This window comes from Rhea pennata, chromosome 4 (assembly GCF_028389875.1).
Source record: "Rhea pennata isolate bPtePen1 chromosome 4, bPtePen1.pri, whole genome shotgun sequence".
Classification (NCBI taxonomy): Eukaryota; Metazoa; Chordata; class Aves; order Rheiformes; family Rheidae; genus Rhea; species Rhea pennata.
The window spans coordinates 574083-601850 of record NC_084666.1 but is presented as its reverse complement, the minus strand read 5'-3'; the positions used below and the strand labels follow the sequence as shown (position 1 = coordinate 601850).

The window sequence follows — 27768 nt, the reverse complement described above, 5'->3', positions numbered from 1 at the left end:
CCCGAGGCGGCGGCGAGCGCGGGGCCCGCGGGCCCCCCGGCGGCCCCGGGCAGGGGCCCCTGGCAGGCGGCCGCGGCAGCCCCCGGCCCCGGGGCGGGCACGGCCGCTGCCCCGCGCCGGCATCGGCGCCGTCGCGGCCCTGGGCCGGTGCCCGGCGCTGCAGGGCCGCCGGCGGCGGGGGGAGGCGGCGAGCGGGGAGGGGCGGCGAGAGCGGCGGGGCAGGGCCGCGGCGCGGCTCGGCTCGGCGCGGCGCGGATCGGCTCGGAGCGGCTCGGAGCGGAGCGGCGCCGCGCTGTCGCCATGCTGCGGCTGCCCCTGGCCCTGCTGCTCCTGGCCGCAGCCGTCCCGGCGCGGCCCCCGGCCCGGGGGGGCGGCCCCGACGGCGCCCCGCGGCCCGCGCCCCCCCCGGCGACGGCCGCCCCGCGGGGCACGACGAGCCCCCCCCGGGGCACGGCGGGCACCCCCCGAGGCAGAGCGAGCCCCCCCCGGGCCACGGCGGCGAGCACCACCCCGCAAGGCACGGCGAGCCCCCTCCGGGCCACGGCGGGCACCCCCCGAGGCAGAACGAGCCCCCCCCGGGGCACGGCGGGCACCTCCCGGGGCACGACGATGGGCACCCCTCGGGGCACGACGGCGAGCCCCCCCGGGGACAAGGCGAGCCCCCCCTGGGGCACGACGGTGAGCCCCCCCCGGGGCACGACGGCGAGCCCCGCGCAGGGCCCGGCGAGCCCCCCCCGGGGCCCGGCGGGCAGACCGGCAACGGGGCGCCCCAGCCCCACGCCGCCCGCAGCCGCCGGCCCCGAGGGGACGGCCCGGCCGCGGCAGGAGGGGGACCCGGGGGCGAAAGGTAGGAGCCGCGGGGGGGCCGGGATGGGGCTGCCGCGGGGGCCGCGGGCATGTGTGTGTGTGTATGTACAAGTAGGTGTGTGTCTGCAAGACTGTGTGTGTGCGCATTAGTGTGTGAGCACAAGGGCGAGTGTGGGTGTGCACAGTGGGTGTGCAAGTGCGGGTGTGCCAGCACAGGAAGTGTGCTTGTGTATGCACTTGAGTGTGTTTGCTTGCAAGATTCTGTGTGTGCGTGTTTGTGAGTGTGTGCAGAGTGCACACACAGAGTGCATGTGTGTGCACTAGTGTGCTTGCAAGACCCGGTGTGTGTGTGAGCACAAGAGGTGAGTGTGTGTGCACTGGTGTGCACAGCTGTTGGCAGAGTGAGTGGATTAGAGCTTGTTTGTGTGCACAAGCGTGTGTGTGTGTGAGTACAGACGGAGTGAGAGCATTCATGCGAGAGAGCCCGAGGCATGTGTGTGTGCAAGCGTGTGTGTGTGTGTGTTTATGTGTCTCTGTGTGCATGTGTGCATGGTTTACATGCGTGTCTCTGCGTGGTGGTGTGCCTGTGGGTGCCCTTTTGGTGTGTCCGTGCTCCGTGTGTGTCTGCCTGTCTGTGGTTTGCATGAGTGTGCGTGTGCCTGCACCGTGTGTGTGATTCATCACCATGTGCTGGCAGGGGCTGGGGGTGTGCGCGTGTGCAGACTTCTCTGTGTGTGCGCGTGTGCAGATTTCTCTGTGTGCATGTGCATGTGTGTGTGTGCGCACATGCGTGTGCCATGCATGTGCATGTGGCTCCTGCGGCACACAGCTGGACACCTGGATCGCCAGGCACCGCCGGGCTACAGAGCTGGGGTGCTCACATGCACGTGTGCTGCTGCCCAGTGTGTGGGTGCCCCGAGCACCCCAGGGTGTCCCCATACGCGAGGGCAGCACGGGGTGCTGGGTGCTGGGCAGCGGGGCAGTGCGCCGAGCCCATTGTCCCGCCGGGCGAGTGCTCACATTGCGCAGCACCCGCGTGCGCTGCACACACATGCACCACACCCACAGCACCCGCATGCACTGCGCCAGCATTCATAGCACACACTGCACCCATACGCACTGCACCCGCGTGCGCTGCACCCGCATGCACACACATACACACACACGCATGCACACACACACATGCACCGCACACACATGCACCGCACATGCCTAGCACCCACAGCCTTGCTATGGTCAGGGGAGAGGAGCCGGGGTGCTGAGTGGGCCAGGAGCACGCAGGCCCAAACCGATGCACCCGCGTCCCCTGGGGGCACAGGGACCCCCCAGCCCCGTGCTCCTGCCGCGGGACCCCACTGCCACTGGCGTCCGCTTTGACTCCCTCCAGCGCCGGTGCCCCGGAAAAAGATCGTGCGGGTTAAAGTCATCAAGAAGAAGGTCTTGAGGAAGAAGCCCAAGGCCGCGGCCAGGGGAGCGGCGGCCCCGCCGGAGCCAGGTGGGCACGGGCAACGCGGGGGGAGGCGGCGCAGAGGGGCCCGCGGGGCTGCCGCGGACGTGCACATGCGTGTGCCAGCCAGCGCAGAGCCCCGCGTGGCCAGCAGCGGCCCCGCGGCTCGGCCTCGGCGGGCAAGGCGGGCGCGCGGCCCCAGGGGCGTGTTGCACACCTTGGCGCTCGTGGGCACGTGTGCGGCGAGCAGCTCGCGCCCTCGCAGTGCTCGGGGAGACACGTGTCCTCCCCACACGTGCACACGCACCCAAGTGCCCGTGTCGCCCTGTGCGCGCAGCCTGCATGCAGACACGCGTGCAGCTGCACGGCCGTGCACACTGCTGGACACGCGCGTGCTGCGGGAGCCGGCCCGCACGGCCCCCCGGGACGGGTCGGGACGGGACGGGACGGTTCCCTGCAGAGCTGGCTCGGGAGGCGCAGAGGCTGCGCAGCCCCCGGGCTGATGCTCCGGCTCCGGGGGCGGCAGGGGCTGGGACGCCTGCCGAGCCCCAAGGCGCAGGGCTGCCCGTGTCCCCGTCCCTCGCGCCTTGCCGCCTGTTTCGGTCGGGCCCCAGCGGGCTGGGAACGGGGCCGGAGCGTGCGGAGGGGGGCTGCCTCGCCGGCCTGGGCAGCCGCCCGTCCCCGGCACGGCACGGCACGGCACGGACCCCGTGGGGCCTCCGCGGGCTCCCTGCTCCAGCCCGGGCGCCGCCGCGGGGGTCAGGACCGGCACATACGGGGCCCTGCCCGGGGGCAGCGCCGCGCGGGAGGCTGAGCGTGGCCCCGCGCGCTGTGCCCAGGGTGTCCCCCGCTGGGGCTGGAGTCCCTGCGCGTCCTGGATTCCCAGCTCCGGTCCTCCAGCGACAAGCGCTACGGCCTGGGCGCCCACCGCGGGCGGCTCAACATCCAGGTAGGGCAGGCGCGGGCACGGGCGAGGTGCACGTGGGCTGTGCACAGGGGCGTGGGGCCCATGGGGTGCACGTGGGCTCTGCACAGGGGGCGTGGGGCCCGTGGGGTGCACGTGGGCTCTGCACAGGGGCGTGGGGCCCATGGGGTGCACGTGGGCTGTGCACAGGGGGCGTGGGGCCCGTGGGATGCACGTGGGCTCTGCACAGGGGGCGTGGGGCCCATGGGGTGCATGTGGGCTCTGCACAGGGGCGTGGGGCCCATGAGGTGCATGTGGGCTGTGCACAGGGGGCGTGGGGCCCGTGGGATGCACGTGGGCTGTGCACAGGGGGCGTGGGGCCCGTGGGATGCACGTGGGCTCTGCACAGGGGGCGTGGGGCCCATGGGGTGCACGTGGGCTGTGCACAGGGGGCGTGGGGCCCATGGGGTGCACGTGGGCTCTGCACAGGGGGCGTGGGGCCCATGGGGTGCACGTGGGCTGTGCACAGGGGGCGTGGGGCCCGTGGGATGCACGTGGGCTCTGCACAGGGGGCGTGGGGTGTGTGTGGGCAGCGCGTGGGACGCACAGAGCGCACGTGGCTGTGCATGGGCCCTGCGTGAGCTGTGCACATGGCCGTGCACAGGGTGTGGGGGGGCCATGGGGTGCTTGGGGGCTATGCACAGCATGTGTGGAGTGTGGGGGGTGCACGTGGGCTGCACATGGGTTGCATGGGACCCGTGGGCTGCACAAGGGCTCGGCACGAGGTGCATGGGGCCCATGGGGGGCAGGTGGGTTGCGCATGGACGGTGCATAGGGTGCACGGGGCCCGTGGGGTGCACATGGGCTGGGCACGGGGTGCACAGGGAACATGGGGTGCACGGGGCAGCCGGGCTCTGCTCCCCTTGCCCCCGGCACGGTGTGGGGCGGCAGGGGCAGCGGGGAGCCCTGCCACGGCCACGCAAAGGGCCGCCCGGGGGGGGGGGCCTGTCTGTTGGGGCGCCGCCGGCCGACCCCCTCCCTCCGCAGTCGGGGCTCTACGACGGGGACTTCTACGACGGCGGCTGGTGCGCGGGGCGCGAAGATGGGGAGCAGTGGCTGGAGATCGACGCCCGGCGCCTCACCAATTTCACCGGCGTCATCACGCAGGGCCTCAACTCCATCTGGACGTAAGGGCGGGCAGGGGGCAGTGGCGGGGGGCCCGCGCCCGCACCCCCCCCGACCCGCGCCGCCCCCGCAGGTACGACTGGGTGACGTCCTACAAGGTGCAGGTCAGCAACGACAGCCGCGCCTGGCAGCCGTGCCGCAACGGGAGCCAGGAGGCGGTAGGTGCCGGCGTGGCGCTCCTGGCCGCCCCGCGCGCTGTTGCCTTTGGCTCCCCCCGGAGAGCGTCGGCATCCCCCGGCTCGAGCCCAGCTGCAGCCCCGGCACAAAGGCGCCTTGTCCCGCGCTGCCCGGGGGGTGCGCGGGGCTCCGGCAAGGCGTGTGCCCCCTGCGCGCACGCATGTGAGTGTGCAGGAGCACAGGGCATGCACACCGGCTGCGCACAGGGCTCGGGCAAGGCGTGTGCCCCCTGCGCGCACGCATGTGAGTGTGCAGGAGCACAGGGCATGCACACCGGCTGCGCACAGGGCTCGGGCAAGGCGTGTGCCCCCTGCGCGCACGCATGTGAGTGTGCAGGAGCACAGGGCATGCACACCGGCTGCGCACAGGGCTCGGGCAAGGCGTGTGTGTGTGAATGGATGTTCCCTCGCGTATGCAGGGGTAAGATTGAGTGTGGGGGTGCTGCGTGGGTGTGTGTACGTGCACACATGTGCACACACCTGGATGCATGTGCGGATACACTGGTATGTGTGGGACAGGGGTGGTCCTGTGCATGTTTGTGTGTGTGCACACACACACATGTGCAGTACATGCACTCCCTCGTGCACATTCACATATGTGCAGGTGCACAGATACGAGTGCTGCGCAGCCGTGCTGCTGCACGGCTGTGTGCAGGGCACACGTGTGCCCACGCAGGCACATGGCCACGTCTGACGGGCGCAGGCGTCTGTGAGCGGCTGTGTGTGCTCTGGCTGCTGCCGAAGAGCTCGGCATCGGGGCACCGGCCGGCGCCCGGCTCCCGCAGGAGGCAGGAGCCCAGGGCTGGCGCATCCCGGCTCCCGCAGGAGGCAGGAGCCCAGGGCTGGTGCATCCCGGCTCCCGTGGGGACGGTGCCCAGGTCTGGTGCATCCTGGCTCCCGCAGGAGGCAGGAGCCCAGGGCTGGTGCATCCCGGCTCCTGTGGGGACGGTGCCCAGGTCTGGTGCATCCCGGCTCCCGCGGGGCCGGTGCCCAGGTCTGGTGCATCCCGGCTCCCGCGGCTCCTGTGGTGCCCAGGGCCAGTGCATCCCGGTGCCCGTGGGGCCGGTGCCCAGGGCTGGTGCATCCCGGCTCCCGCGGCTCCCATGGGGCCGGTGCCCGGGGCTGGTGCATCCTGGTGCCCGTGGGGCCGGTGCCCAGGTCTGGTGCATCCCGGCTCCCGCGGCTCCAGTGCCCAGGTCTGGTGCATCCCAGCACCCGCGGGGCCAGTGCCCGGGGCTGGTGCATCCCGGCTCCCAGGCTGGAGGGCAGCAGCGGAGCCCAAGCCAGGAGGGCAGGCAGCCGGGACGGCGGGAAGCACTGGGCTCCGGCACACCCCAGTACCCGCACCATCCCGCTGTGCCAGCAGTGTGTGGGCAAAGCGGCAGTCCAGCCCCTGGCAGCCCTCTCCCTCCCCAGGTATTCCCGGGAAACAGAGACCCCGAGACGCCGGTGCTCAACCTGCTGCCGGTGCCGGTGGTGGGGCGCTACCTCCGCATCAACCCCCAGAGCTGGTTCCCGAACGGCACCATCTGCCTCCGCGCCGAGATCCTGGGCTGCCCGCTGCCCGGTGGGGCCCGGGCTCAGCCCGCCCCTCCCTGGCCCGGCCTTCTCGTGCCCCAGCCTTTCCCACATCCCGGCCTTCCCGTGTCCCGGCCTTCCCCCATGCCCCAGCCTTTCCCACATCCCTAACCTCCCATCCCGGCCTTCCTCGCATCCCCGGCCTTCGCACATCCTGGTGTTTCCCATGACCTGGCCCTTCCCACATCCCAGCCCTCTTCACATCTCTGCCCTTCCCACATCCCAGCCTTTCCCGCATCTCAGCCTTTCCCACATCCTGGCCCTTCCCACATCCCTGCCATTCCCATGTCTCAGCCCTTCCTGCATCCTGGCCCTTCCCACATCTCAGTTGTTCCCAAATCCCTGCCATTCCCTGTGTCCTGGCCCTTCCCATGTCCTGGTCCTTCCCGCAGCTCAGCACTTCCCATGTCTTGTCCATTCCTGTGTCTTGGCTGTTCCCACATCCTGGCCTTTCCCACGTCCCCACCATTCCCGCATCCCGGCCGTTCCTGCATCCCCACCACTCCCGTGTCCGGGCCATTCCTGCACCCCTGCCATTCCCGTGTCCCTGCCATTCCCACACCCTGGCTGCTCCCATGCCCCTCACCCCACACTCCCGCCATTCCCGTGTCTCCTGTGTCCCTGCCATTCCCACATCCTGGCTGCTCCCATGCCCCACACCCCTGCCATTCCCGGTGTTGCCACGTCCCGGCGTTCCCGCATCCCGCTGTTGGTCCTGACCTTCCCCCTGTCCCTCCCGCCCCGGCTCTCGGCTCCCTGCAGATCCCACCAACATCTACTACCTGCCCAGCGACCCCCAGCCCACGGATAAGCTGGATTTCCGGCATCACAACTACGACGAGATGAGGAAGGTTCGTTCCCAGGCCACCGCGGCCGTGGGGCTGGGGTCCCTGGGCCCCCTGGCCGTGGGGCTGGGGTCCCCGTGCCCAGGGGTGCCCAGCTCTGCCCTTGCAGCTGATGCGGCGGGTGGCCGAGGAGTGCCCCAGCATCACCCGCGTCTACAGCATCGGCCGCAGCTACCTGGGCCTCAAGATGTACGTCATGGAGATCTCCGACCACCCCGGGCGCCACGAAGTGGGTAGGTGCCGCCGGCGGGGGCGGGGGCTGGGGCCGGGGCCGGGGCCGGGGCCGGGGCGGGCGCCCACGGGCCGGCCGTGCCGCAGGCGAGCCCGAGTTCCGCTACGTGGCGGGGATGCACGGCAACGAGGTGCTGGGCCGGGAGCTGCTCCTCAACCTCATGGAGTACCTGTGCCGGGAGTACCGGCGGGGCAACCCGCGCGTGGTGCGCCTCGTCACCGAGACCCGCATCCACCTGCTGCCCTCCATGAACCCCGACGGCTACGAGACCGCCTACAAGCTGGTAGGACGGCGGGGCGCTGGGCCGGGACCCCCGGGCCGGGACCCCCGGCGCCCGCTCACCCCATCCCCGTGCAGGGCTCGGAGCTGGCCGGCTGGGCCATGGGGCGCTGGACCTACGAGGGCATCGACCTCAACCACAACTTCGCCGACCTCAACACGGCGCTGTGGGATGCTGAGGACAACGACCTGGTGCCCGACCAGTTCCCCAACCACTACATCCCCATCCCTGAGTACTACACCTTCGCCAACGCCACGGTGAGCCTGGTGGCACCACCATGGTGAGCCTGGTGGCACCACTACAGTGAGCCTGGTTGCACGACCATGGTGAGCATGGTGGCATCACCACGGTGAGCCTGGTTGCACCACCACAGCGAGCCTGGTAGCACCACCACAGTGAGCATGGTGGCACCACCATGGTGAGCCTGGTTGCACCACCACAGCGAGCCTGGTAGCACCACCACGGTGAGCATAGTGGCACCACCATGGTGAGTTTGGTTGCACCACCACAGCGAGCCTGGTAGCACCACCAGGGTGAGCATAGTGGCACCACCATGGTGAGCCTGGTTGCACCACCACAGCGAGCCTGGTAGCACCACCACGGTGAGCATAGTGGCACCACCACGGTGAGCCTGGTTGCACCACCGCAGCCAGCCTGGTAGCACCACCATGGTGAGCATGGTGGCACTGCCACAATGTGCCTGGTGGCACCACTGCGGTGAGCCCAGTGGCACTGCCGCATCGGGACGCCCGGGGCTGTGCCAGCAGCGGGTGGTGACGCGGCGTCGCCCGCACAGGTGGCCCCCGAGACGCGCGCCGTGATCGACTGGATGCAGCGGTACCCCTTCGTGCTGAGCGCCAACCTGCACGGCGGCGAGCTGGTGGTCACCTACCCCTTCGACATGACGCGCACCTACTGGAAGGCGCAGGAGCTGACGCCCACCGCCGACGACGGCGTCTTCCGCTGGCTGGCCACCGTCTACGCCACCTCCAACCTGGCCATGGCCACCGAGGAGCGGCGCCTCTGCCACTACGACGACTTCGCCCGCTCCGGCAACATCATCAACGGCGCCAACTGGCACACGGTGCCCGGCAGTGAGTGGGGCAGCGCGGGGGGCTCGCGCGCGGCGGCGGCAGCACCCGGCCCCTGACGCCCGGCCCCGCCGCCCGCGCAGGCATGAACGACTTCAGCTACCTGCACACCAACTGCTTCGAGATCACGGTGGAGCTGTCGTGCGACAAGTTCCCGCACGCCTCCGAGCTGCCCGGCGAGTGGGAGAACAACCGCGAGTCCCTGCTGCTCTACATGGAGCAGGTCGGGGGCACGGGGCTCGGGGACAGGGGGCGTGGGGACGTCAGCGTGGGGACACAGGGCTCAGGGACACGGGGCTTGGGGATGTGCGGTCTGCGGACAGGGGCGCTGCGGGATGTAGGGTTTGGGGACGTGCTTTGGGGGCATGGGATGTGGGGCTCAAGGACGTGAGTCTTGGGGACGAGGGGCTCAGGGATGCAGGACGCAGGGCTGGAGGATGCAGCTCCAGTGACACAGGGGTATGGGACTCAGGGATGCAGAGCTCGGGGACAGTGCGCTCGCGGGTGTGGGCTCCAGGGACATGGGGTCAGGGGTGCAGGACTCGGGGACAGGGGGCTCAGGATGTGGGTCTGGGGACAGCGGGTTCGGGGATGCAAGTGCAGGGCTGGGCCGGCTCCATCCCCTGTCCTCTTCCCCGGCGCTGCTGCGCGCCGCTGCCTCTGGTGTGGGGCTGGGGCCTGGGGTGCAGCCAGGGCAGGGGCAGTGCCGGGGCACCCGGGCGTCCTGGCCCCACACCGCAGCGGCGCAGGTCAGCAGGCACCGGTGCAGCACGGTGTGCGTGTGCAGGGTGTGTGTGCACTGCATGCACTGTGCGCATGTGCGCTGCGCGTGCACATTGAGTACACGGTATGCATGTGCAAGGTGTGTGCACTGTGTGCGTGGTGTGTGTGTGGAAGGGCTGGGTACCTGTGCAGGGTGCGTGCGATGGGGAGCGCAGCGTGCATGGTGTGTGCGCCATGGGGAGCACTGTGTGCACTGTGTGCTGGGGTGCGTGTGCAGGGTGCATGTGCAGGGTGTGTGCACAGCGTGCATGCTCTGTGCACTGTGTGGGGGGTGTGTGTGCTGGGGTGCATGCACTGTGCGTTATGCCTGCAGTCCACAGCATCTCTGCTCCACACACAGTGTGTGTGTGCAAGGCATGTGCACGCTGGGCAAAGCGGGTGCGTGCAGGCCCCAGCATGTACAGCGTGCAGCATATCTGTGTCTACATGTGTGTGCATGTGTACAAGCGTGTGTCTGCGTGTGTGCGCATATGTGCATATACATGTGTATGCATGCACCTGTGTGTGCACATGCATGTGTGCATGTATGTGTGTGCACATGCATGTACCTGCATGTGTGTACATGTGTGCATGCATGTGCACCCGTGCGTGTGTGTGCATGTGTGCACGTGTATGTGCACATGTGTGCGTGCTCATGTGTGCATGTGCCTGTATGTGCGCGCATACGTGTGCATCTGTGTGTGCATATGTCTGCACGTGCGTGCACATGTGCAAGCGTGTACCCACACGTGGATGCGTGTGCACGCGCGCACACACCCCGGCGCCGCCCGGTCGCCGCTGACGCCCGCGGCGCCGGCGCTTCCCAGGTGCACCGCGGCATCAAGGGGGTGGTCCGCGACGCCGACACGGACCGGGGCATCGCCGACGCCATCATCTCGGTGGACGGCATCAACCACGACGTGCGGACGGGTAGGGCCGGGGCCGGGCGGGGGGCGCGGGGGGCCGCGCCGCCGCCGCGCTGACGCCGCCGCGCCGCCCCGCAGCCTTCGACGGCGACTACTGGCGGCTGCTGAACCCGGGCGAGTACGAGGTGACGGCGCGGGCGGCGGGCTACGAGGCGGCGCGGCGGCCGTGCCGCGTCTCCTTCGAGAACGTGCCCACGCCCTGCAGCTTCCGCCTGGCCAAGACGGCGCGGCAGCGGCTGCGCGAGCTGCGCGCCCGCGGCGCCCGCCCGCCGCCCGACCGCCCGCTGCGCCTGCGCCGCCTCCGCCTGCGCCGCCTGCGCGCCCACCGCCGCCGCCCGCCCTGACCCCGCGGGGGGCCGTGGGGGGCCGTGGGGGCCGTGGGGGGCCGCGGGGGGCTGCGGGCCGGCTCCCGCGCCGCTGCCGCCCCCTAGTAAAGCGGCTGTGCTGCCCCCCCCGCGTCGCACGCTGCCTCTCTCGTCGCACGGGGCCCGCGGGCGGGGGGGAGACACGCGTGGAACGTGGACACGCGTGGGACGTGGACACGCGTGGGGAGGGACGCACGCGGGGAGGGACACGCGGGGCCACCGCGACACGTGCGGATCCCACCCCGCGCGCAGCTCGGGCTGCCCCGCCCCCACGCGAGCCCCGCCCCCGCGCCCCGAGGCCCCGCCCCTTATGGTGCTGTTTCGGGGGCGGGGATGGGGGTCTGGGCATGGCCGTGGGGCAGCTGTGGGGCCCATAGGGTGTGAGGGCCCCGCGGGGGGCGGGGGGCTCCAGGGTGCCCGCAGTCCCCAGGCTGCTGGGGGGGGCAGAGAGCAATGGGGTTCTGTGGGGGCAAGACAGGTCCATGGGGTGAAGTGGGGGGTCCATAGGGAGTCCAGATAGGTCTGTGGGGTGTAGGGCTGGTCCATGGGGTGAAGTGGGGGGGGGGCTCCATAGGGAGTTGGGATGGATCCATGGGGTGCAGGGCAGGTCCATGGGGTGCAGTGGGGGTCCCATGGGGAGATCTATGGGGAGTTTGGGGGCACAGGAGCACACGCCCAGTCAGGGTGTGCTGGGGAGACCTTAGAGGGCTTGAGGGGGTGCCAGGAGCCAGGGGGGAAGCCATGGGGTGGGCAGTGGGGGGCTGGGGCAGGAGGCAGTGGGGTGGCAGGGCCAGAGAGAACCCATGTGCTGTGGGGCTGGGAGCTGAAACAGACAGGCCAAGGGCAGCTGTGGGGCTGGAAGCTGGGGCTTCGGGGGGGCACCGTGGCGCCAGGCGTGGGGCACAGGTGCCACCGTGGGGCCAGGCCCAGGGCACTGGGGCTGGGTGCTGAGCTGGGGGGCTGCTGTGGGGCTGGGCGCAGGCCACGGGGCAGCCGTGGAGCTGGGCGTGGGGCACAGGGGCAGCCGTGGGGGCAGGTGTGGGGCTGAGGGGCAGCCATGGGGCCGGGCGTGGGGCTGGGGGCCACCGTGGTGGTGGGCACGGGTTGTGGGGGCTGCCGTGGGGCAGGGTATGGGGCACAGGGGCTGCCGTGGGGATGGGTGCAGGGCTGGGGGCCGCCGTGGGGCAGGGTATGGGGCACAGGGCCTACCGTGGGGATGGGTGCGGGGCTGGGGGCCGCCGTGGGGCAGAGTATGGGGCACAGGGGCCGCGGTGGGCCGGGCGTGGGGCTGGGGGCCACCGTGGGGGCGGGCATGGGTTGTGGGGGCCGCCGTGGGGCTGGGTATGGGGCGCAGGGGCCGCCGTGGGGGCGGATGCGGGGCTGGGGGTCCGCCGTGGGGCGGCGCGGGGCGCCGTGGGGGCGGGAGCGGGGCGGCGTGGGGCGGGCGCGGGGGCGCCGTGGGGGTGGGCGCGGGGGCGCCGTGGGGCGGCGCGGGGCGCCGTGGGGGCGGGAGCGGGGCGGCGTGGGGCGGGCGTGGGGGCGCCGTGGGGGCGGGCGCGGGGCGCCGTGGGGCGGGCGCGGGGGCGCCGTGGGGGCGGGCGTGGGGGCGGGCGCGGGGCGCCGTGGGGCGGCGCGGGGCGGCGGACGTCCCGCGGAGCACTTCCCGTTTCACGCGCGGCGCCCATCCCCGTGCACGCGCGTCCCCGCGTCCCCGCGCGCCGAGCGGAGCCGAGCGGAGCCGCGCGGAGCCGCGAGCGCCGAGGCGAAGGGCCCCGGGGGCAGGTAGGGGCCGGGCCGGGCCGGGGCCGGGGCGGCCGCAGCGTGGGGTCCCGGGTCCCCCGAGCCGCCGGCCGGGACCTCGGCTGCCTGCTGGCCCCGGCCCGGCCCGGCCCGGCCCGGCCCGGCGCGGGCGGCTGCGAGGGGGGCGCCCGCCGCCGCCCCCGCCCCAGCCCCGCCGGCCCGGCCCGGCCCCGCCGCAGCGCCTGCCCCAGCGCCCGGGGGAGGGGGACGGGGGAGGCTGGCACGGAGCGGGCACGAGTGCAGTAGAGCGGGCACGAATGCAGTGGAGTGGGTAAAAATGCGGTGGAGCGGGTAAAAATGCAGAGGAGCGGGTAAAAATGCAGAGGAGTGGGTAAAAATGCAGTGCAGCGGGTTAGATTGCAGCAGAGCGGGTAAAAATGCAACAGCGGGCAAAACCACGATGGAGCGGGCAAAGTTCCAATGCAGAGGGCAAAATTCCAAAGCAGCGGGCAAAATCGCGATGGAGCGGGCAAAGTTCCAATGCAGCGGGCAAAATCGCAACAGAGTGGGTAAAATGGCCGTGCAGCGGGCAAAATCGCAACGCAGTGGGCAAAATCACAGCAGAGCGGGCGAAATTGCAACGCAGTGGGCAAAGTTGCAATGAAGCCGGCAAGACCGCAGCAGAGCGGGTGGAACGGCAGCGCAGCGGGTGCGGACGCGGCAGAGCGGGCCGGAGTGCCGCGGGCGGGGAGGGGGCGCGGGGCGCGGGAGGGGCGCGGGCGGCGGGGCCGGCGGCGGGTGCCCGTGGCCGACGCCGCCGCGCCGCGCCGCAGGTGCCGGCAGCCATGGCGCAGTACCGCATCCGGCCGTACCAGGACGGCGACTACGAGGCGGCGCGGACCCTCTTCGCCTGCGGCATCCTGGAGCACGTGCCGGCCACCTACCGACACCTGCTGCAGGCGGGGCGGGCGCAGCTGGCGCTGCTGGCGCTGGTGGCGGCGGTGCGGGCGGCGGCGGGCTGCTGGGCGCCGGCGCTGGGCGCCGCGGTGCTGGCGCTGCTGGCCGCCTGGCCCCTGGTGCGCTCGCTGGCCACCTCGTACGTGCAGGAGGCGCTGGAGACCGACCTGCGGGACATCCGCGCCGCCTACGTGGAGCCGCCCGACGCCAGCTTCTGGGTGGCGGAGGCCGGCGGGGTGCTGGTGGGCACGGTGGCGGCCGTGCCGGCGCCGGAGCCCGGCGTGCTGGAGCTGAAGCGCATGTCGGTGCGGCGGGACCAGCGGGGCCGCGGGATCGCGCGGGTGCTGGTGCGGGAGGTGCTGCGCTTCGCCGAGGCGCGGGGCTACGGCGCCGTGGTGCTCAGCACCTCGGTGGTGCAGGTGGCGGCGCAGCGGCTCTACGAGGGCCAGGGCTTCCGCCGGGTGGGAGCCGCCAGCCCCTCGCTGCTCGGCAGCCTCCTGTGCTTCCAGATCTTCGACTACCGCCGCGAGCTGCCCGCCGGCCCCCGCGCGGAATAAACGGGCTCCCGGCAAGGCGGCGGCGCCTCCGCTCTTTGCTGCGCCGGGGGCGGCCGCCTGCGCGGGGCGCGCGGCTCTGCGTGTGCACGCACGCGTGTGCAAATCTGCGTGCATGCGTGCGTGTGACTGCGTGCACCACACGTGCAGGTCTGCGCATACGCACGTGTGTGTACGCGTGTGTGTGTGTGTGCACACGGGCGTGTGTGAGTCTGCGTGTGCAGGTGTGTGATTGTATGTGTCTGGGCATGTCGCTGTGCATCTGCATGCACGCGTGTGTACAAGCCTGTGTTTGTGTGCATGCATGCAGGTGGGTCTGTGCGTGCAAGTCTATCTGTGGGCATGCACGTGTGTGTGAAAGCCTGTGCGTGTGTGCGACAGTGCGCATGGGCATGCTGCTGTGCGCGTGCACGCACGCGAGCGTGCAAGCCTGGGCTTGGTGTCTGCATGTGCTCCTGTGCGCGTGCATGCGCACGAGCGTGCAAGCCTGGGCGTAGTGTTGGCGTGCACGTCCCCCCAGCCGTGGCAGTGCTGCGACACCCGGGCGCGGAGGGGACGCGCGGGCCCGGCACCGGCCCTGCCCTCACTGCGCATGGCGGCGGCTGCCGCTGCGGCGTCGCTGGCCGGGCGGAAGCGCTGGGCGGGGCGGGCGGAAGCGCTGGGCGGGGCGGGCGGAAGCGCGGGCAGACCGGGCGGAAGCGCTGAGTGGGACGGGCGGAAGCGCGGGCAGACCGGGCGGAAGCGCTAGGCGAGCTGCCGGGAGGCCGTCGGGTGCCCGGACCCGACGCGGAGCGGGGCTGGACCGGCCCGGCCCGGCCCGGCGCGGGCCGCCGCCGCCATGGACTGCTACACGGCCAACTGGAACCCGCTGGGCGAGGAGGCCTTCTACCGGTGAGGGCGTCCCCGGCAGCTGCACGGGCCCGGCGGGCCCCGTCCCCGGCAGCGGCCCGGTTGTGATCCCTGGTGCCAGGCCCCGGCCCGGGGCGGTGGGGGGCGGCCCAGTGCCCGCGGCGCGGTGCCGGCCCGGGGCGGGGCGGGGGCTCCATCCCTGATCCCTGGCACCTGCCCAGGAGCGATCCCAGCCCTTCTCGGGGATCAGCACCAGCCGAGGCGCTCAGGGTCCGTCCGTGGGGCTCGGGGCCGGTCCATGGGGCTCGGGGCCGGCCCTCGGGCCTGATGCCAGCCGTGCTCTCTGGGGCCGGCCGCGAGGGGTGTCGGGGCTGGCGGTGGGGCCGGGGCCCAGCCCCCGCCACAGGGCTGGGTGCCGTCGCCAGCGCCCCGTCCGTCGCCGTGCGGCCGCAGGAAGTTCGAGCTGTACGCCATGGAGTGGAGCCTCAAGGAGGACCTGCGGGACTGCCTGGTGGCGGCCGCCCCATACGGGGGGCCCATAGGTAGGGCAGGGCCCGCTCCCCTGGCTCTCCCGGGCACCCTCTGTGAGGGCCGGGGCTGTCCCCGACCGGCGGGGGCTGTGCGGGCAGCAGGGTGCCGCCGGCTCAGAGGGGCTGTCCCGTCCCACCTGCAGCTTTGCTGAAGAACAACACCAGGAAGGAGAAGTCTCCCAGCGCCCGCCCGCTGCTGGAGATCTACTCGGCCTCGGGGCTGCTCCTGGCCAGCGTCCCGGTGAGCACACGGCGGGCGGGCAGGCACTGGGCTCCGCTGCACCGTTAGCTCTCTGACCCAGCCGCCCCCTCTGAGCTGCACCTGGACCCTTTCTGGGGACTTGCTGATGGGCCAGAGAGCCTGGGACAGTCCCAGCCGTGTCCCGGGCGGGAGGTACCAGGTGACACAAGCCATCGGAGCCTGTGCTGTGTGCCCTGTGCCAGCACCGGCTTGGGTCCACTGGGTGGTTGCAGCTCTCGGACCCTTGCAGCAGCCCCAATGAGCCCCTGAGCAGCAGGGGTGGCTGCGGAAGAGCAGGCAGAGTGCTAGGTGCTGGTGGCAGCGCAGGGGAGGCCCAGGCACCTCCGTACAGAGGAGCTGCCAGCTGGGTGCTGTAGACAAAGCACCAGGCTGTGAGATCTGCAGTTGCTTCTGCCTGTGCCACGCGCTTATCACATGCCCTTGGGCAGCTTCTCTAATCTCTGAGCAGGGAAGCAAGATGCTGCCCTCTGTCCTTAACGCCTTAAGCTCTCTGGTGTGGAGACTGTGCAGCTCCTGCAGTCGCAGTTGAGCTGCCCGGCAGCTTCAGAGGAGCTGCTCCAAAGCAGAGGGGAGAGAGGTGCAGCGAGAGGGAAGCCACCCAAGCCCTGGGAGAAGCAGGTAGCAGTACTAAGAGTGTTGAAGCCACAGGAGCAACCTCCCCTCATTGTTGTGCAGAGCTTGGGTGGATGCAGAGCCCTGAGAGTGCAGGAGGGGGAGATGCTGCCAGGCCCACCAGCCCCGCAAAGCTAGGACAGCCAGGGCAAGAGCACGTCAGAGCTGCAAAAGCCGAGACAAAGCCATCAGCTTCACAAGCGTCTCCCGGTGAGAGGCTGCGGCTGGGATGCTGCCCTGTGAGTCTGACGCCCTGCCGCATGCTCATGCATCCTCTTCTGCCTTCCGCAGTGGAAGAGTGGCCAGCTGGTGCACCTGGGCTGGACGGTCAGCGAGGACCTGCTGTGCATCCAGGAGGATGGCACCATTCTCATCTACAACATCTTCTGCGAGTTTAAGCGTCACTTCAGCATGGGCAATGTGAGTGGGGCTGCGTGGGCTGCGCCAGGCTGAGCTGGGGGCCCGTCACACGGCAGTCTGGCCAGAGGGGCCCTCGGGCCGGGGCCAGGCGCTGGGAGCACCGTCCTGTCAAGGGCAGGAGGCCTTCTAGGGGCGCAGACCTCGGGCCACACTCCTGCTGCGAGTTCTTCACAAGGAAACACGCCGAGTTGGGTTTATGCAGCTCGGAGAAGCGAGTGCTGCGTGGCCTCCCTGAGTGCTCCCCCAGCACTTTGGGGGGCAAAGCTGAAAGCACAGGGCTCTCCCAGCCTCCACCCAGGGCTCGCTTCCTTTGGGAATGAGCTGGCAAACTTCCTAGTGGCACACAGGGCTGAAACAATCCTGTCCTCTGCAGGAGGAATGCCTGTCAGAGCTAGGGCATATGGCAGTGCTGTACAGGGCTGGGCTCTGCATTTTTGTTGTTCTGTCCTGGGGCAATTTCATTCTCAGAGCAGTGTTTCACCGACAACAGCATCCTTGCTGATGCTGGGCTCCTCACTGCACCCATCACGGGCTGCCCCTGCGGGCCCCGGCCTGGGCTCAGCTCTCTCCCCACGGCGCAGGAGGTACTGCAGAACCATGTGCTGGAGGCGAAGGTCTTCCACACGGAGTACGGCACTGGTGTGGCCATCCTGACGGGGGCACATCGCTTCTCCCTAGCCACCAACATCGATGACTTGAAGCTGCGCAGGATGCCCGAGGTCCCAGGTGTGTCCCCTTTGCCCTCCTCCCTGCTCCCGCCAGGCACGGAGCCCTGATCTCTGGTGCCCGGCAGGTCTGCAGAAACCGCCCTCCTGCTGGGCCGTGCTCTCCCAGGACAGAGTGACCATCATCTTGCTGGCGGTCGGCCAGGATCTCTACCTGCTGGACAACACGTCCTGCTCCGTGGTGGTGAGCAAGCCGCGGGTGGTCATCCGTCGGGAACGGCGCCTGTCCCCAGCCTCCCGCCCTCGCTAGCAGGTCCTTTCTGTCCTCCGTCTGCCCCACAGGCATCTCCTCTCACTGGGCAGGCGTGTGCAGTGGGGACGCTGGCCCCATCCCAGCCAGAGCGGAGGGATGAGCAGGCACAAGGTGGTGGGAGGAATGGGAGAGGACAGCCCAGCTTGGCCCGGGCTACTGTTCACCAGCTTTACACCCTCACCTACAGCCAGCTCTCAGCCCTTTAGGCAGGGTCTGTGCCAGCATGTGATACGTCCCGTGCCCCCAGATTGGCCTCTGCATGTAACCATCCCCTTTTCCCTGTCCCAGACCCCACCTGGCATGAGCCCCACTGCCGGGACCTACCTGCGGATGGCCGTGTCCTTCAACTACCGCTGCCTGGCGCTCTTCACTGACACCGGCTACATCTGGATGGGACTGTCCACACTGAAGGTGAGCGCCGGCTCGGTCACAGAGGTGGGCTAGTGCGGTGCCGCCTCCGGGGGCCTGATCTGACCCGCGCTCTGTGGCGCAGGCTGAGTTGCAGGTGCTGAGAGCAGAGTCTGAGCCCTGGTCACGGGATGTGTAAATTCAAGGGTCTGACTCTCCTCGCACAGACTGGAGGCTTGAGACATAACTGATGCGAAAGATTATGGTGTTTACTGTTAAGTAGCAGACTACTGAAAAACTGAAAATGAAGCATTCAGTAAGCTAAAATCGCACTATTATTATTGAGTTACAATTGTATCATTTAATTATCACATATAACTATAAAAATATTAATTATCATCTTAATCTTATAAATCATGTATATTTACTATTGAATTTCCGTTCTAGTTCCCTTCCCTCCCCACTACTATTAGAGCATACGTCCATCCCTCCTTACTCCACCCTCTTGCACAAGTCTTGCAGACACTGGTGATGGAGAGCCCGGTGGGGTGTGAGCAGGGTCCCTCTGGGGCCCTGACGGGCTTGGGTCTGCAGGTCAGCGTCGCTGCCACCCGTGGGCATCTGCACTTCTGCTATCAGAAGACCCACTCTATTTTGTTCTTTACCTGATCTTATACCTTATTCTCCATTTTCTTCTGTCTCTGGACCCACCTTTTTACTGTCTCTGCATGTCCCTTGTTCTACCCAAACTCCTCACAAATTAACAACTTGTCCCTAATTACTATTTCTCTGCTGGTCTCAATTCTGTTACACCTGTACTCAAATTTGATAGTTTTAACATTGTTTCCTAGGCAATCTCAGCCTTATTACCTTACTGATGTGGTCACTTGGGTATAGGTGGCCTTGTAAGACTCTGCACTCCAAAATTCCCTACCATTATCTGGTTCACACTAGTGGCATTTTGGTTACCTTTTGCACTCTTTGAAAGAAATCATTCTCCTTTAGCTTGACTCCTCCACCTGGTTTCAGTCAGGCAAAAGCAGTTTCTTGCTCTTTGGGCAGATGGGTTGCATTCTATAGCAGTGGGAGAACATGTTTTTCACACACTGTTTTTGTTCCCCGGTTCCCTGTAGAGGTTAGAGCTGGTGACCAGGTCGAGTCTGCTGTGGGACCACTTGCTCACCGGCTGGCACCAGCATTGCCCAGAGCGTGCAGGGCTGGGCGCAGCCTGGTCTGCGTTGCTTGTCCTCTGCTGCCGCTGCTCTCGGCCTCCTGCCACACACGCCTTTCCCTGCGCTTTCTCCTCCGTAACTCTGCTCTTTTCCATTCCAGGAGAAATTCTGTGAGTTCAACAGTAGCATCCGATCTCCACCCAAGCAGATGGTTTGGTGAGTGGTCTGTGGGTTGGCTCCCTCTGCCCCTGGCTCTGCCCTCCTGGAGACCCTGGATCTTTGTACCACTTGTTGTCCTGGCTCCGCTGGAGCATCCTTGCACTCCTGCTTCAGCAGTATCCGAGTGGCTCTGGACTGCTCTGGTGCCATCCCTGGGAAGAGTGTGACCTTCTCTTTTGCTCCTGGTCCAGGAGCATGGGGACAGGCCCCGCTCTGGGGGGGGGGGGGGCTGCAGGACCAGACCTGGCACTGGGGCAGGGTCTCGGGAGTAATCGCTGCCCCTGACTGGGCCGGGGGTCCCTGGCAGGTGCACGCGTCCCCGGAGCCGGCAGCGTGCCGTGGTGGTGACCTGGGATCGTCAGCTCATGGTGGCAGGGAACTCCACAGAGTGCATCCAGTATCCTTTGGGGAGGAAGGACAAGTGTCGTTTTGAAGGCCAGCCCCAACCGTGGGCCTCAGCTGGCCTTCCTCAGGCTGTTGCTGTCTCTGTCACGAGCATCAGTGTTTCTGCAGCCCTGCCCTGCCCTTGCTGTCAAGATGGTCAGATACAGCTGAATTTGTTCCTCTTCTCTGCAGTTCAGCCACAATCCTCCCTTTCCAGCTACACTCAACTCGTGTGTTGCAGTGAATGCACCTTCCCTCTCTGGGCCCAACTTGCTCCCGTTCTCCTAGTCTCCCAGCTCCCTATGGACAGGCCTTCCTCCCAGCTTGGAGAGGAGGCTGGTGTGCCAAGCCACAGAAGCCCCAGCAGCTGGGAGCTGCTCTGCCCTTCCATGATCCCCTCTTGATTCCCAGAGGGCAAGGGCCACTGTGAGTGGGAGGATTTCTGTCCCTTCCAAGGGCTAATCCTGTGCCCCGCTGTCTGCCTTGAAAGTGGGGTCATGAGCTGCGGCCCTGTGGGAGTGGGAGCTGTCAGGGGGTTGCTCAGTGGCTTGGCTGTGGCTGCCTGGTCCCAGGCCTGAGCTAGGCTGCAGCTGGGAGCTGCCTTCTGTCCATGAGTCCTTAGTGGGGAGCACAGATTTGTTCTGGATGAAGACTCCTACCTGGTGCCAGAGCTGGACGGGGTCCGGATCTTGTCTCGCACCTCCCACGAGTTCCTGCACGAGATCCCAGGTGAGATGTCCCCCGGGTGGCGAGGCCGAGTGGGTCTCTGCCTGCGGCCAGGGAGGCAGGGGCCCACGGGACTGCAGCAGGAGGGTGATGGCAGCGCAGTTTGGCTCTGCCAGACTGTGCCGAGTTCTGCGCTCAGGGCTGCCATGTGCCTGGCCCTTTCTGGAAGCTCAAGAGCTGCTGAGAGCTTTGCAGCGGAGCAGAGCTGTGTGCTCGGCCCAGCCATCCTGGTGCCAGGCTCCTTCCCCCGAGGCGCTCGCCTAGTGTTGAGCTGCTGCCCCTGAGCCCTGCCTGGCTCCAGCTGCCTTCCTGTCTCTTGGCCCTGCTTCCCCAGTGCTGCTGCAGTTCTCGTCCCCTCCTTGCCAGCTCTGCCGTGCCTCTGCGTCCCGAGCAGGAGCCCTCTGGGCTGCCTCCCCCGCCTTCCTCTGTCAATGCCCTTGTGCTTTGAGCTGAGTTGAGGCCTGGCACAGCTCAACACACCCGTTTCTCATCTCTTGCTCTGTTGCAGTCACTTGTACTTCCAGAGCTGAGGTACCCAGGATATGCCGAGGCTCTAGGTAGAGGAATAGCTGCCAGGAATGTGCATATCCTAGCAGCTGCCTCTGGCTCCCTGTCCCCTGTCTGACCGTTGGGGTCTGTGTTTATTATTTGCATGCCAGAGATGGTTCAGAGCCCGTCCATGCTGCCACAGCCTTCTCTTGTGCCCTGCATGCTCCCGGCAGTGGGACTGGGGCCCTCCAATGTGAGGGGGTCTGAGCAACCCTGGGTGGGGACGAGCCTCCTGCAACAGCCCGGCAGAGCGAGTAGGGGCTGCTGCCGCAGGGGCTGAGAGCGGCCTTGTGGCTGTCTATCGACTCTGGTCTGCCCAGCTCCTCGGGGCTGGCCATGCTCCCACCCCTTCCCATTGCCCCTGCAGAAGTGCAGTGGTGGGACCCCGCTCTCTCCTCAGGTTGCACAACTGTATGGAGGGGGGCATAAGAGCAGGTGCCCACCTGGGTGCAGGTGGCTTGTGCCTGGGCTGCGGCAGCCTCTCACCCTCACTTTTTCTTCCCTTCTCTGCAGAGGCCAGCCAGGAGATCTTTAAAATTGCCTCCATGGCCCCAGGGGCGCTCCTGCTCGAGGCGCAGAAGGAGTATGAGGTACGGCACATTGCCCTGCTCCGGATCCTGCCTCCCTCCTGCCATCCTTGGGGAGCGCCACATGGTCAGGACAGCTGCAGTGCGATGCAAACCACTGCCAGCATTATCCCTGCCCTTCTCTGCAGTAACGGGAGCGAGGAAAGCCCAGAGGTTCCTGCGAAGACCCAGCCCTGAATCACAGAGCTCTCTTCAGCCAAGGCCGCTTGCACTGAGTGTTTTTGCAGCAGCCGTGGCCCCAGGGCATGGGCTGGGCTGGGCTGGGCTGGGCTCAGCTCTGCTGGAGCCTGGAGCAGGTCTCCCAGCTTGGTGTGTATTTTGGGACCCCTCGATGGGCACAAGAGCCAGCGACACCTGCCTGGCAGCTCAGACAGCTGTGGGCAGCACAGGGAGGGCTGTTCCTCCTTGGGTGGAGGAAGAGACTTTGCCCTGGAGACTGCAGCAGCCACATGGCAGTGCTGGGTGTCTGAGCAGCTCATCGGTGCAGGATGCCTTGGCACGTCTCTGTGATCCTGGGGCCACACTCCACCAGGTCCTCAGAGTGTGATAGTGCCGACACAGCGCTCAAGGGTGACGAGCTGCACGGTGTGGTGTCGTGCAGTTGTGTTCCTGCTGCTCAGGAGCGCTGTTCAGAGGAGCCAGGCACCCAGGCTTCGTGCTCACTGCCACTCTCTAGTCTCCCACGGGCTGTACGTGGGGATCCAGTCCCAGGGACGCCAGGGTGAGGGCTCACTGTGCGCTGTCCGCTACCCAGCGCCCGCTGTGCAGAGCAGAGGGAGCATGGGGAGTCAGGTGGTCTGCGCTCTTCCTGGGAGACATCAGCTCCCAGACCCTGAGTCCTCCCCATGCACTCTGCTCCTCTGCAGAAGGAGAGTCAGAAGGCAGATGAGTACCTGCGGGAGATCAAGGACCAGAAGCTGCTTCCAGAGGCAGTGAGCCAGTGCATCGAGGCAGCTGGCTACGAGCATGAGCCTGAAACCCAGAAGTCCCTGCTCAGGGTGAGTGTAGGAGGTGGTAGGAGAGTCTGGGTGAGGCTTTTCCCTCCTCTGCTCAAGGCCTCTCATGTAACTTGCTCAGCCCCAGAGACCACACATTTCTCCTGCAGGCCGCCTCGTTTGGGAAGTGTTTCATCGACAAATTTCCGCCGGAGAGCTTCGTGCGCATGTGCCAGGACCTGCGGGTGCTCAACGCCATCCGGGACTATCAGATCGGCATCCCCCTCACCTTCACCCAGTATCCTCTGTGGGGCAGGTGCAAGAGTGAGGACCGTGGGGAAGGCACGGGGTCTGTCTGCTGGCACACAAGGCCACTGAAGTCAGTGCTGGTCTTGGCCCTGGGATTTGAGGCTCTGGGCTCCTGCTGGGATAGGAGCAAGCCAGGGCAGGAGTGGGCTGCACTGCCACTTAGCAGCCAGCTCCCTGTCGTTTGCGCAGCAGCCATATCCTGGGCTCCATAGCAGGGATCTGTAGCTGAGATGCTCATGCACATCACACCCTGGTGGGCCTCGCTGGGCTCTCTGTCGCATGCTGGGTTTCCCTTCATGGATTTTCCTGGTGCCAGTGGGCTCTGCCAGCCCGCAGAGGTGGTCTGTGCAGCTTCCAGAGCTGAGGTGGCCCTGCCGCCACGTGCGCCAGGGCTGGCTCCAGGGCAGCGCTCAGCCCGGGCAGCGCTAGGGCAGCAGGCGCTGCCCAGAGGGGACCGGTGCCTGGCACATTGCCTGTGCTCCGTGGGGCTCGATCCTGTTTGGTGAGCTGAGGTGTCCCTTGACCATCCTCGCAGATACAAGCGACTTACCATCGAAGTCCTGCTGGACAGGTAAGGATCCCCCTGCAAGCCGGACATGACAGCGCCTGTCCTCCGAGCCACCTTGGCTGGTGGGACTGAGGCCATGTGTCCAGCTGCGCTGCGGTCTGCCCGGTCCCTGTCCCCCCGCTGGGGCCTGAGCAGGCTCCGAGCGCTCAGGACCTCCCCGCGAGGCCGGTTGTGCTGCCCTGCCTCGCACGCCCTGTGCCCGTGGTGGGCCGTGCTGCTGACCCTCTGTGTGCTCCCATGCCAGGCTGGTTCTGCGGCGGCTCTACCCCCTGGCCATCAGGATCTGCGAGTACTTGCGCCTCTCGGAGATCCAGGGCGTCAGCCGGATCCTGGCACACTGGGCCTGCTACAAGGTAAGGAGGTGCCCGCAGGGAAGGGGTCTGAGGGCTCTGCCTGTCCCGGCGCCGTGCAGAGACCGCTCCCTTCCAGGTGCAGCAGAAGGACAAGTCAGATGAGGAGGTGGCCCATGCCATCAACCAGAAGCTGGGTGACACACCAGGCATCTCGTATTCCGAAATCGCCGCCCGGGCTTACGACTGTGGCAGGACAGAGTTGGCCATCAAGGTCCACTGGGCAGGAGGCTGGGGCCGTGGTGTACCCGGCAGGGTGGGGGGGGAAGGCATCACGGAGGGCTCCATCATTGGGGCAATATGCAGGGCGGCCGTGGACTGACGGCCCCTCTGCTGGTTGCAGCTGCTGGAGTACGAGCCACGCTCAGGGGAGCAGGTCCCACTGCTGCTGAAGATGAAGCGGAGCAAGCTGGCCCTGAGCAAAGCCATCGAGAGCGGAGACACAGACCTGGGTAAGGGCAGTGTCAGGGCTCACAAAATGGGCCCAGGAAAGGGCTCTGCAGCAGGATGGGACCGTGCAGCTCCTGGCACCGTGGGATCTGAACAACCTCAGGGCTGCAAACGTCTCCTGGGAAAGACGAGCTCTGGGGGAGCAGCCCGTTCATGTCTTCACACCTCACTGGAGTATCTGAGCTGGGATGAGGGTGGTGGAAGCTGCTTGAACCCCACAAGCAGTGCTCACTCGTGATGAGGAGGAAGCACTGGGCTCTGCCATGTGCTTCGCTGTCACCTGCTTCCCTCCCTGTGCTGTGGGCTGGCTGCGTGTCCCACTACTGCTCCCCTGGACGTGCTGTGTTGGAGAAGGGACTCTGCCCCCTCTCCTGAATCCTGTCCCCTCTGTGCCCAGTCTACACTGTCGTGCTCCACCTGAAGAATGAACTGAATCGTGGCACTTTCTTCATGACGCTGCAGAACCAGCCGGTGGCCCTGAGCCTGTACCGCCAGGTGAGGGGCTGCCCTGGCGCTGCCTCGGGCAGACCGTGCGGACCCGTGAGCCAGCTTGGCCGCGGCAGGGTCTGAGCAAGCCGGGCTCAGCACGATAGAGGCAGCTCACCGTCTCCCATGTGCCCTAACTGCTGCCCGTTGGTCCCCAGTTCTGCAAGCACCAGGAGCGGGAGACGCTGAAGGACCTGTATAACCAGGATGATAATCACCAGGAACTCGGCAACTTCCACGTCCACTCCAGCTACTCGGAGAAGGTCCGTCCCTGGCAGCAGGAGGGGGAGTGCAGAGGAAGGGTGGATGGGCTCCACCCTGCCTCCCAGTCAACTGATCCGTTCGGCCAAGGAAATCCAGCACAGGGGGTGAACTGCTCAGGGAAGGGGCAGGCAGTAACTTTGTGCTCAGAGGCTGTGTCTGTCCCGTGCAGCTCAACAGCGTGAGCCAGGCATTTGCAACCAGGGGAGTTTCCACCGTCCCCTTGCTCAGGGCAGGCTCCAGGTGCAGGAGGGAAACTCCTGGGCTCACAGCTCACTGGCATCATCACTTGAGGGCTCTGCGACACCCAGTCCGTGCACCCCATCCTCTGCAGCCTGGCATGGGGTGACGTAGCCTTGGTCTCTGTCCCCAGCGCATCGAGGGGAGAGTAGGTGCTCTGCAGAATGCCCTGGATGCCTACTACAAAGCCAAGAACGAGTTTGCTGCCAAGGTGAGCAGGGCCAGGGCCAGGGAGGGGCTGCTGGGACCCTCCTGTTCTTGGTGGTGCTGGGGCTGGGGCTGGGCAGGGAGCAGAGCTGGGTTTTGCTGGCTGGCCCTGGTGTTTGGCTGGGTCACGTCTGTTTGACAGGGGGCTGTGGGGATGGCAATGCAGCAGCAGATCCTCTGCCCTGCTGCTGAAGCCAGGTGGACCACTGCCATTGCTATTGCTTGTAGGGGCTGAGCTGGGGCAAAGACCCCTTTACTCTGGTTGTTTGCTCCACAGGCCACAGAGGATCAGATCAAGCTCTTGCGGCTCCAGCGACATCTCCAGGAGGACTTTGATAAACCCTATGTTGACCTCTCGCTGCATGACACCGTCTCCAACCTGATCCTGGACGGCCACCACAAGCGGGCCGAGCAGCTGTACCGGGAGTTCAAGATCCCTGACAAGCGGTTGGTCCCACAGGGGAGCAGCCTGTGCTGGGGGGCTCCTGCAGTGGCACAGGGGCAGAGCTGCCCCCCATCTCTCGCCACTCACGTGCAGGCATTGCTGAGGCTGTCCTTGGCCGGCAGCACTCTGTGCACCCTCGGGGGTCACCCTGGGCAGGAGGTGGGATCAGCATGGGATCCTGAGGGTTGACTTTTTGGGGTGCCAAGCATGAGCTTTGCTGGAGCAGGTGCTGACTAGGGCTGGACGGAGCTAGGAGGTGGAGAAGCAGTGTTTGACCAGGAGTCTTCCTCTCCTGGAACCCTCCATCCCTGGGGTCCCTGTGCTGCAGGGCTGGGGCCTGGCAGGTGCTTGAGGTGCTGCAAAGCTCTGGCAGCTAGATGAGCTCTTTTGGTTTGTGTCTACAGGTACTGGTGGCTGAAGATCAGTGCTCTGGCCACCCGTGGGGACTGGGAGGAAATGGAGAAGTTCTCCAAGAGCAAGAAGTCGCCCATCGGGTACCTGGTAAGCGATTTCACTGCTGGAGGGGGACCTGGCTCCGCTCGGTGCCAGGAGTTCATCCCATCCCGGAGCACATGGGCCCAGCAGCATCCCAGGGAGGATGGCTGTGGGGTGCAGCGGGGTGTGGGTGCACAGCGGCAGGCTGGGGCGCACCGGAGCAGCAAGCTGCCCCCTCCGGGAGCAGGCCCGGGGGAGGCTGGCGTGGGGCAAAGGCTGGAGGACGGGGCTGGGAGGGAGCCGGCAGCGAGCCTGTCGCCCTCCTCCGCCAGCCCTTCGTGGAGATCTCCGTGAAGCACCACAACCGCTACGAGGCCAAGAAGTACGCTCCCCGCGTGACCCCGGAGCAGCGAGTCAAGGCCTTCATCCTGGTGGGGTGCGTCGCCCCAGCCCCGGCGCGACGCCGCTCCCCGCGGAGGAGCTGAGCTGTGGGGCACGGGCGCCCCGGGCTCTGGGGAGGGAGGAGGAGGAGGAGCCCCAGGGCGTTACGGGATGGGGGGCTCCCTCCGCCACCCCCAGCTCCCCCCGTTCTCCCCGCAGGGACTTGGAGCAAGCGGCCGACGCTGCCATCGAGCACAAGAACGAGAACGAGATGAACTTCGTCCTCTCCAAGTGCACCGCCAGCACCGACGCGGCCATGGTGGAGAAGCTGAACCGGGCCCGAGCCCAGCTGCTGAAGAAGTGACTCCCCCGTGCTGGGCGCTGCCCCCGGCCCTGCCGGCGCTGCCGCGGCCCCGGGCCGCAGGGGAAGGATGCGTGCGGCCGCGGAGCTGCCCCGGGGTCCGCGGCTGCGCGCCGGTCCCCCTTCCCCCCCGCCTGCTCCCGGTAATAAAGTGCCGAGCTGCTGCTTTGCTGTGTGCTGCTGCCGCGCTGCGCCCGGAGCTGAGCCGCAGGATGGGGCGCAGGCGGGGGGCTCTGGGGGGGGGGGCAGCTTTGGGGCAGGATTGCCCAGTTTGGGTGTCAGGCAGCCCCACAGGGGCACTGGGGTCTGGGCACTGGTGTGCTGGGACCGGGGGTCCTACTGGGCCCCATACAGGCACTGGGGGTGGGGGGGCCCTGGGGGAGTCTTGAGGGAGGGGGGGAGGCTTGAAGGGTCCCTGGAGGGTCCCAGGAGGGGAGTTTGGGGGTGTCCCAGGAGGGACCCGGGGGATCCCAGGGAGGGTCCCGGGGGGGGTCCCTGGAGGGTCCTGGGAGGGGAGTTTTGGGGTATGCTGGGAGGGTCCCGGGGGGTTCCCTGGAGGGTCAGGAGAGGGGCTGAGGGTGTCCTAGGAGGGAGCCGGGGGATCCCAGGGAGGGTCCCGGGGGGGTCCCTGGAGGGTCGCAGGAGGGGAGTTTTGGGGTGTCCCGGGAGGGTCCCGGGGGGGTCCCTGGAAGGTCGCAGGAGGGAAGTTTTGGGGTGTCCCGGGAGGGTCTCGGGGGGTCCCTGGAGGGTCGCGGGAGGGGCTGGGGTGTCCCGGGAGGGTCCCGGCGGGGGGCGGCGCTGCGCTGCCTCCGCCTGGCCCCCAGGGGGCGCCGGCGCGCGGGGCGGGGCCTGTCT

At 67.7% G+C, this 27768-nt stretch overlaps 3 protein-coding genes across 3 annotated transcripts; all 3 read left to right on the top strand.

The window, feature by feature from the left end:
• The first annotated feature begins 609 nt into the window (after window positions 1-609).
• On the top strand, window positions 610-10577 carry CPXM1 (carboxypeptidase X, M14 family member 1). Its single transcript, XM_062574478.1, has 14 exons — window positions 610-847; window positions 2195-2302; window positions 3094-3203; window positions 4206-4345; window positions 4417-4501; window positions 5936-6086; window positions 6860-6948; window positions 7052-7175; window positions 7261-7457; window positions 7532-7711; window positions 8251-8548; window positions 8629-8768; window positions 10135-10237; window positions 10312-10577. The coding sequence occupies exons 1-14, from the start codon at window positions 610-612 to the stop codon at window positions 10575-10577; spliced, it is 2229 nt and encodes a 742-aa protein (XP_062430462.1).
• A 1706-nt stretch (window positions 10578-12283) lies between these two features.
• LOC134139727 (probable N-acetyltransferase 8B) lies at window positions 12284-14471 on the top strand. The gene is made up of 2 exons (XM_062574464.1): window positions 12284-12380; window positions 13172-14471. The coding sequence occupies exon 2, from the start codon at window positions 13184-13186 to the stop codon at window positions 13850-13852; it is 669 nt and encodes a 222-aa protein (XP_062430448.1). The 5' UTR covers window positions 12284-12380; window positions 13172-13183; the 3' UTR covers window positions 13853-14471.
• A 102-nt stretch (window positions 14472-14573) lies between these two features.
• On the top strand, window positions 14574-27079 carry VPS16 (VPS16 core subunit of CORVET and HOPS complexes). The gene is made up of 24 exons (XM_062574860.1): window positions 14574-14740; window positions 15152-15240; window positions 15372-15469; window positions 16394-16522; window positions 17104-17248; window positions 17316-17431; window positions 17789-17911; window positions 19181-19236; window positions 19547-19636; window positions 20258-20352; window positions 21412-21488; window positions 22352-22483; window positions 22591-22718; window positions 23265-23300; window positions 23542-23650; window positions 23727-23861; window positions 23991-24099; window positions 24495-24592; window positions 24742-24846; window positions 25218-25295; window positions 25569-25738; window positions 26141-26237; window positions 26504-26607; window positions 26772-27079. Exons 1-24 carry the CDS (start codon window positions 14688-14690, stop codon window positions 26914-26916), a joined length of 2517 nt encoding a protein of 838 aa, XP_062430844.1. The 5' UTR covers window positions 14574-14687; the 3' UTR covers window positions 26917-27079.
• The last annotated feature ends 689 nt before the right edge of the window (window positions 27080-27768 follow it).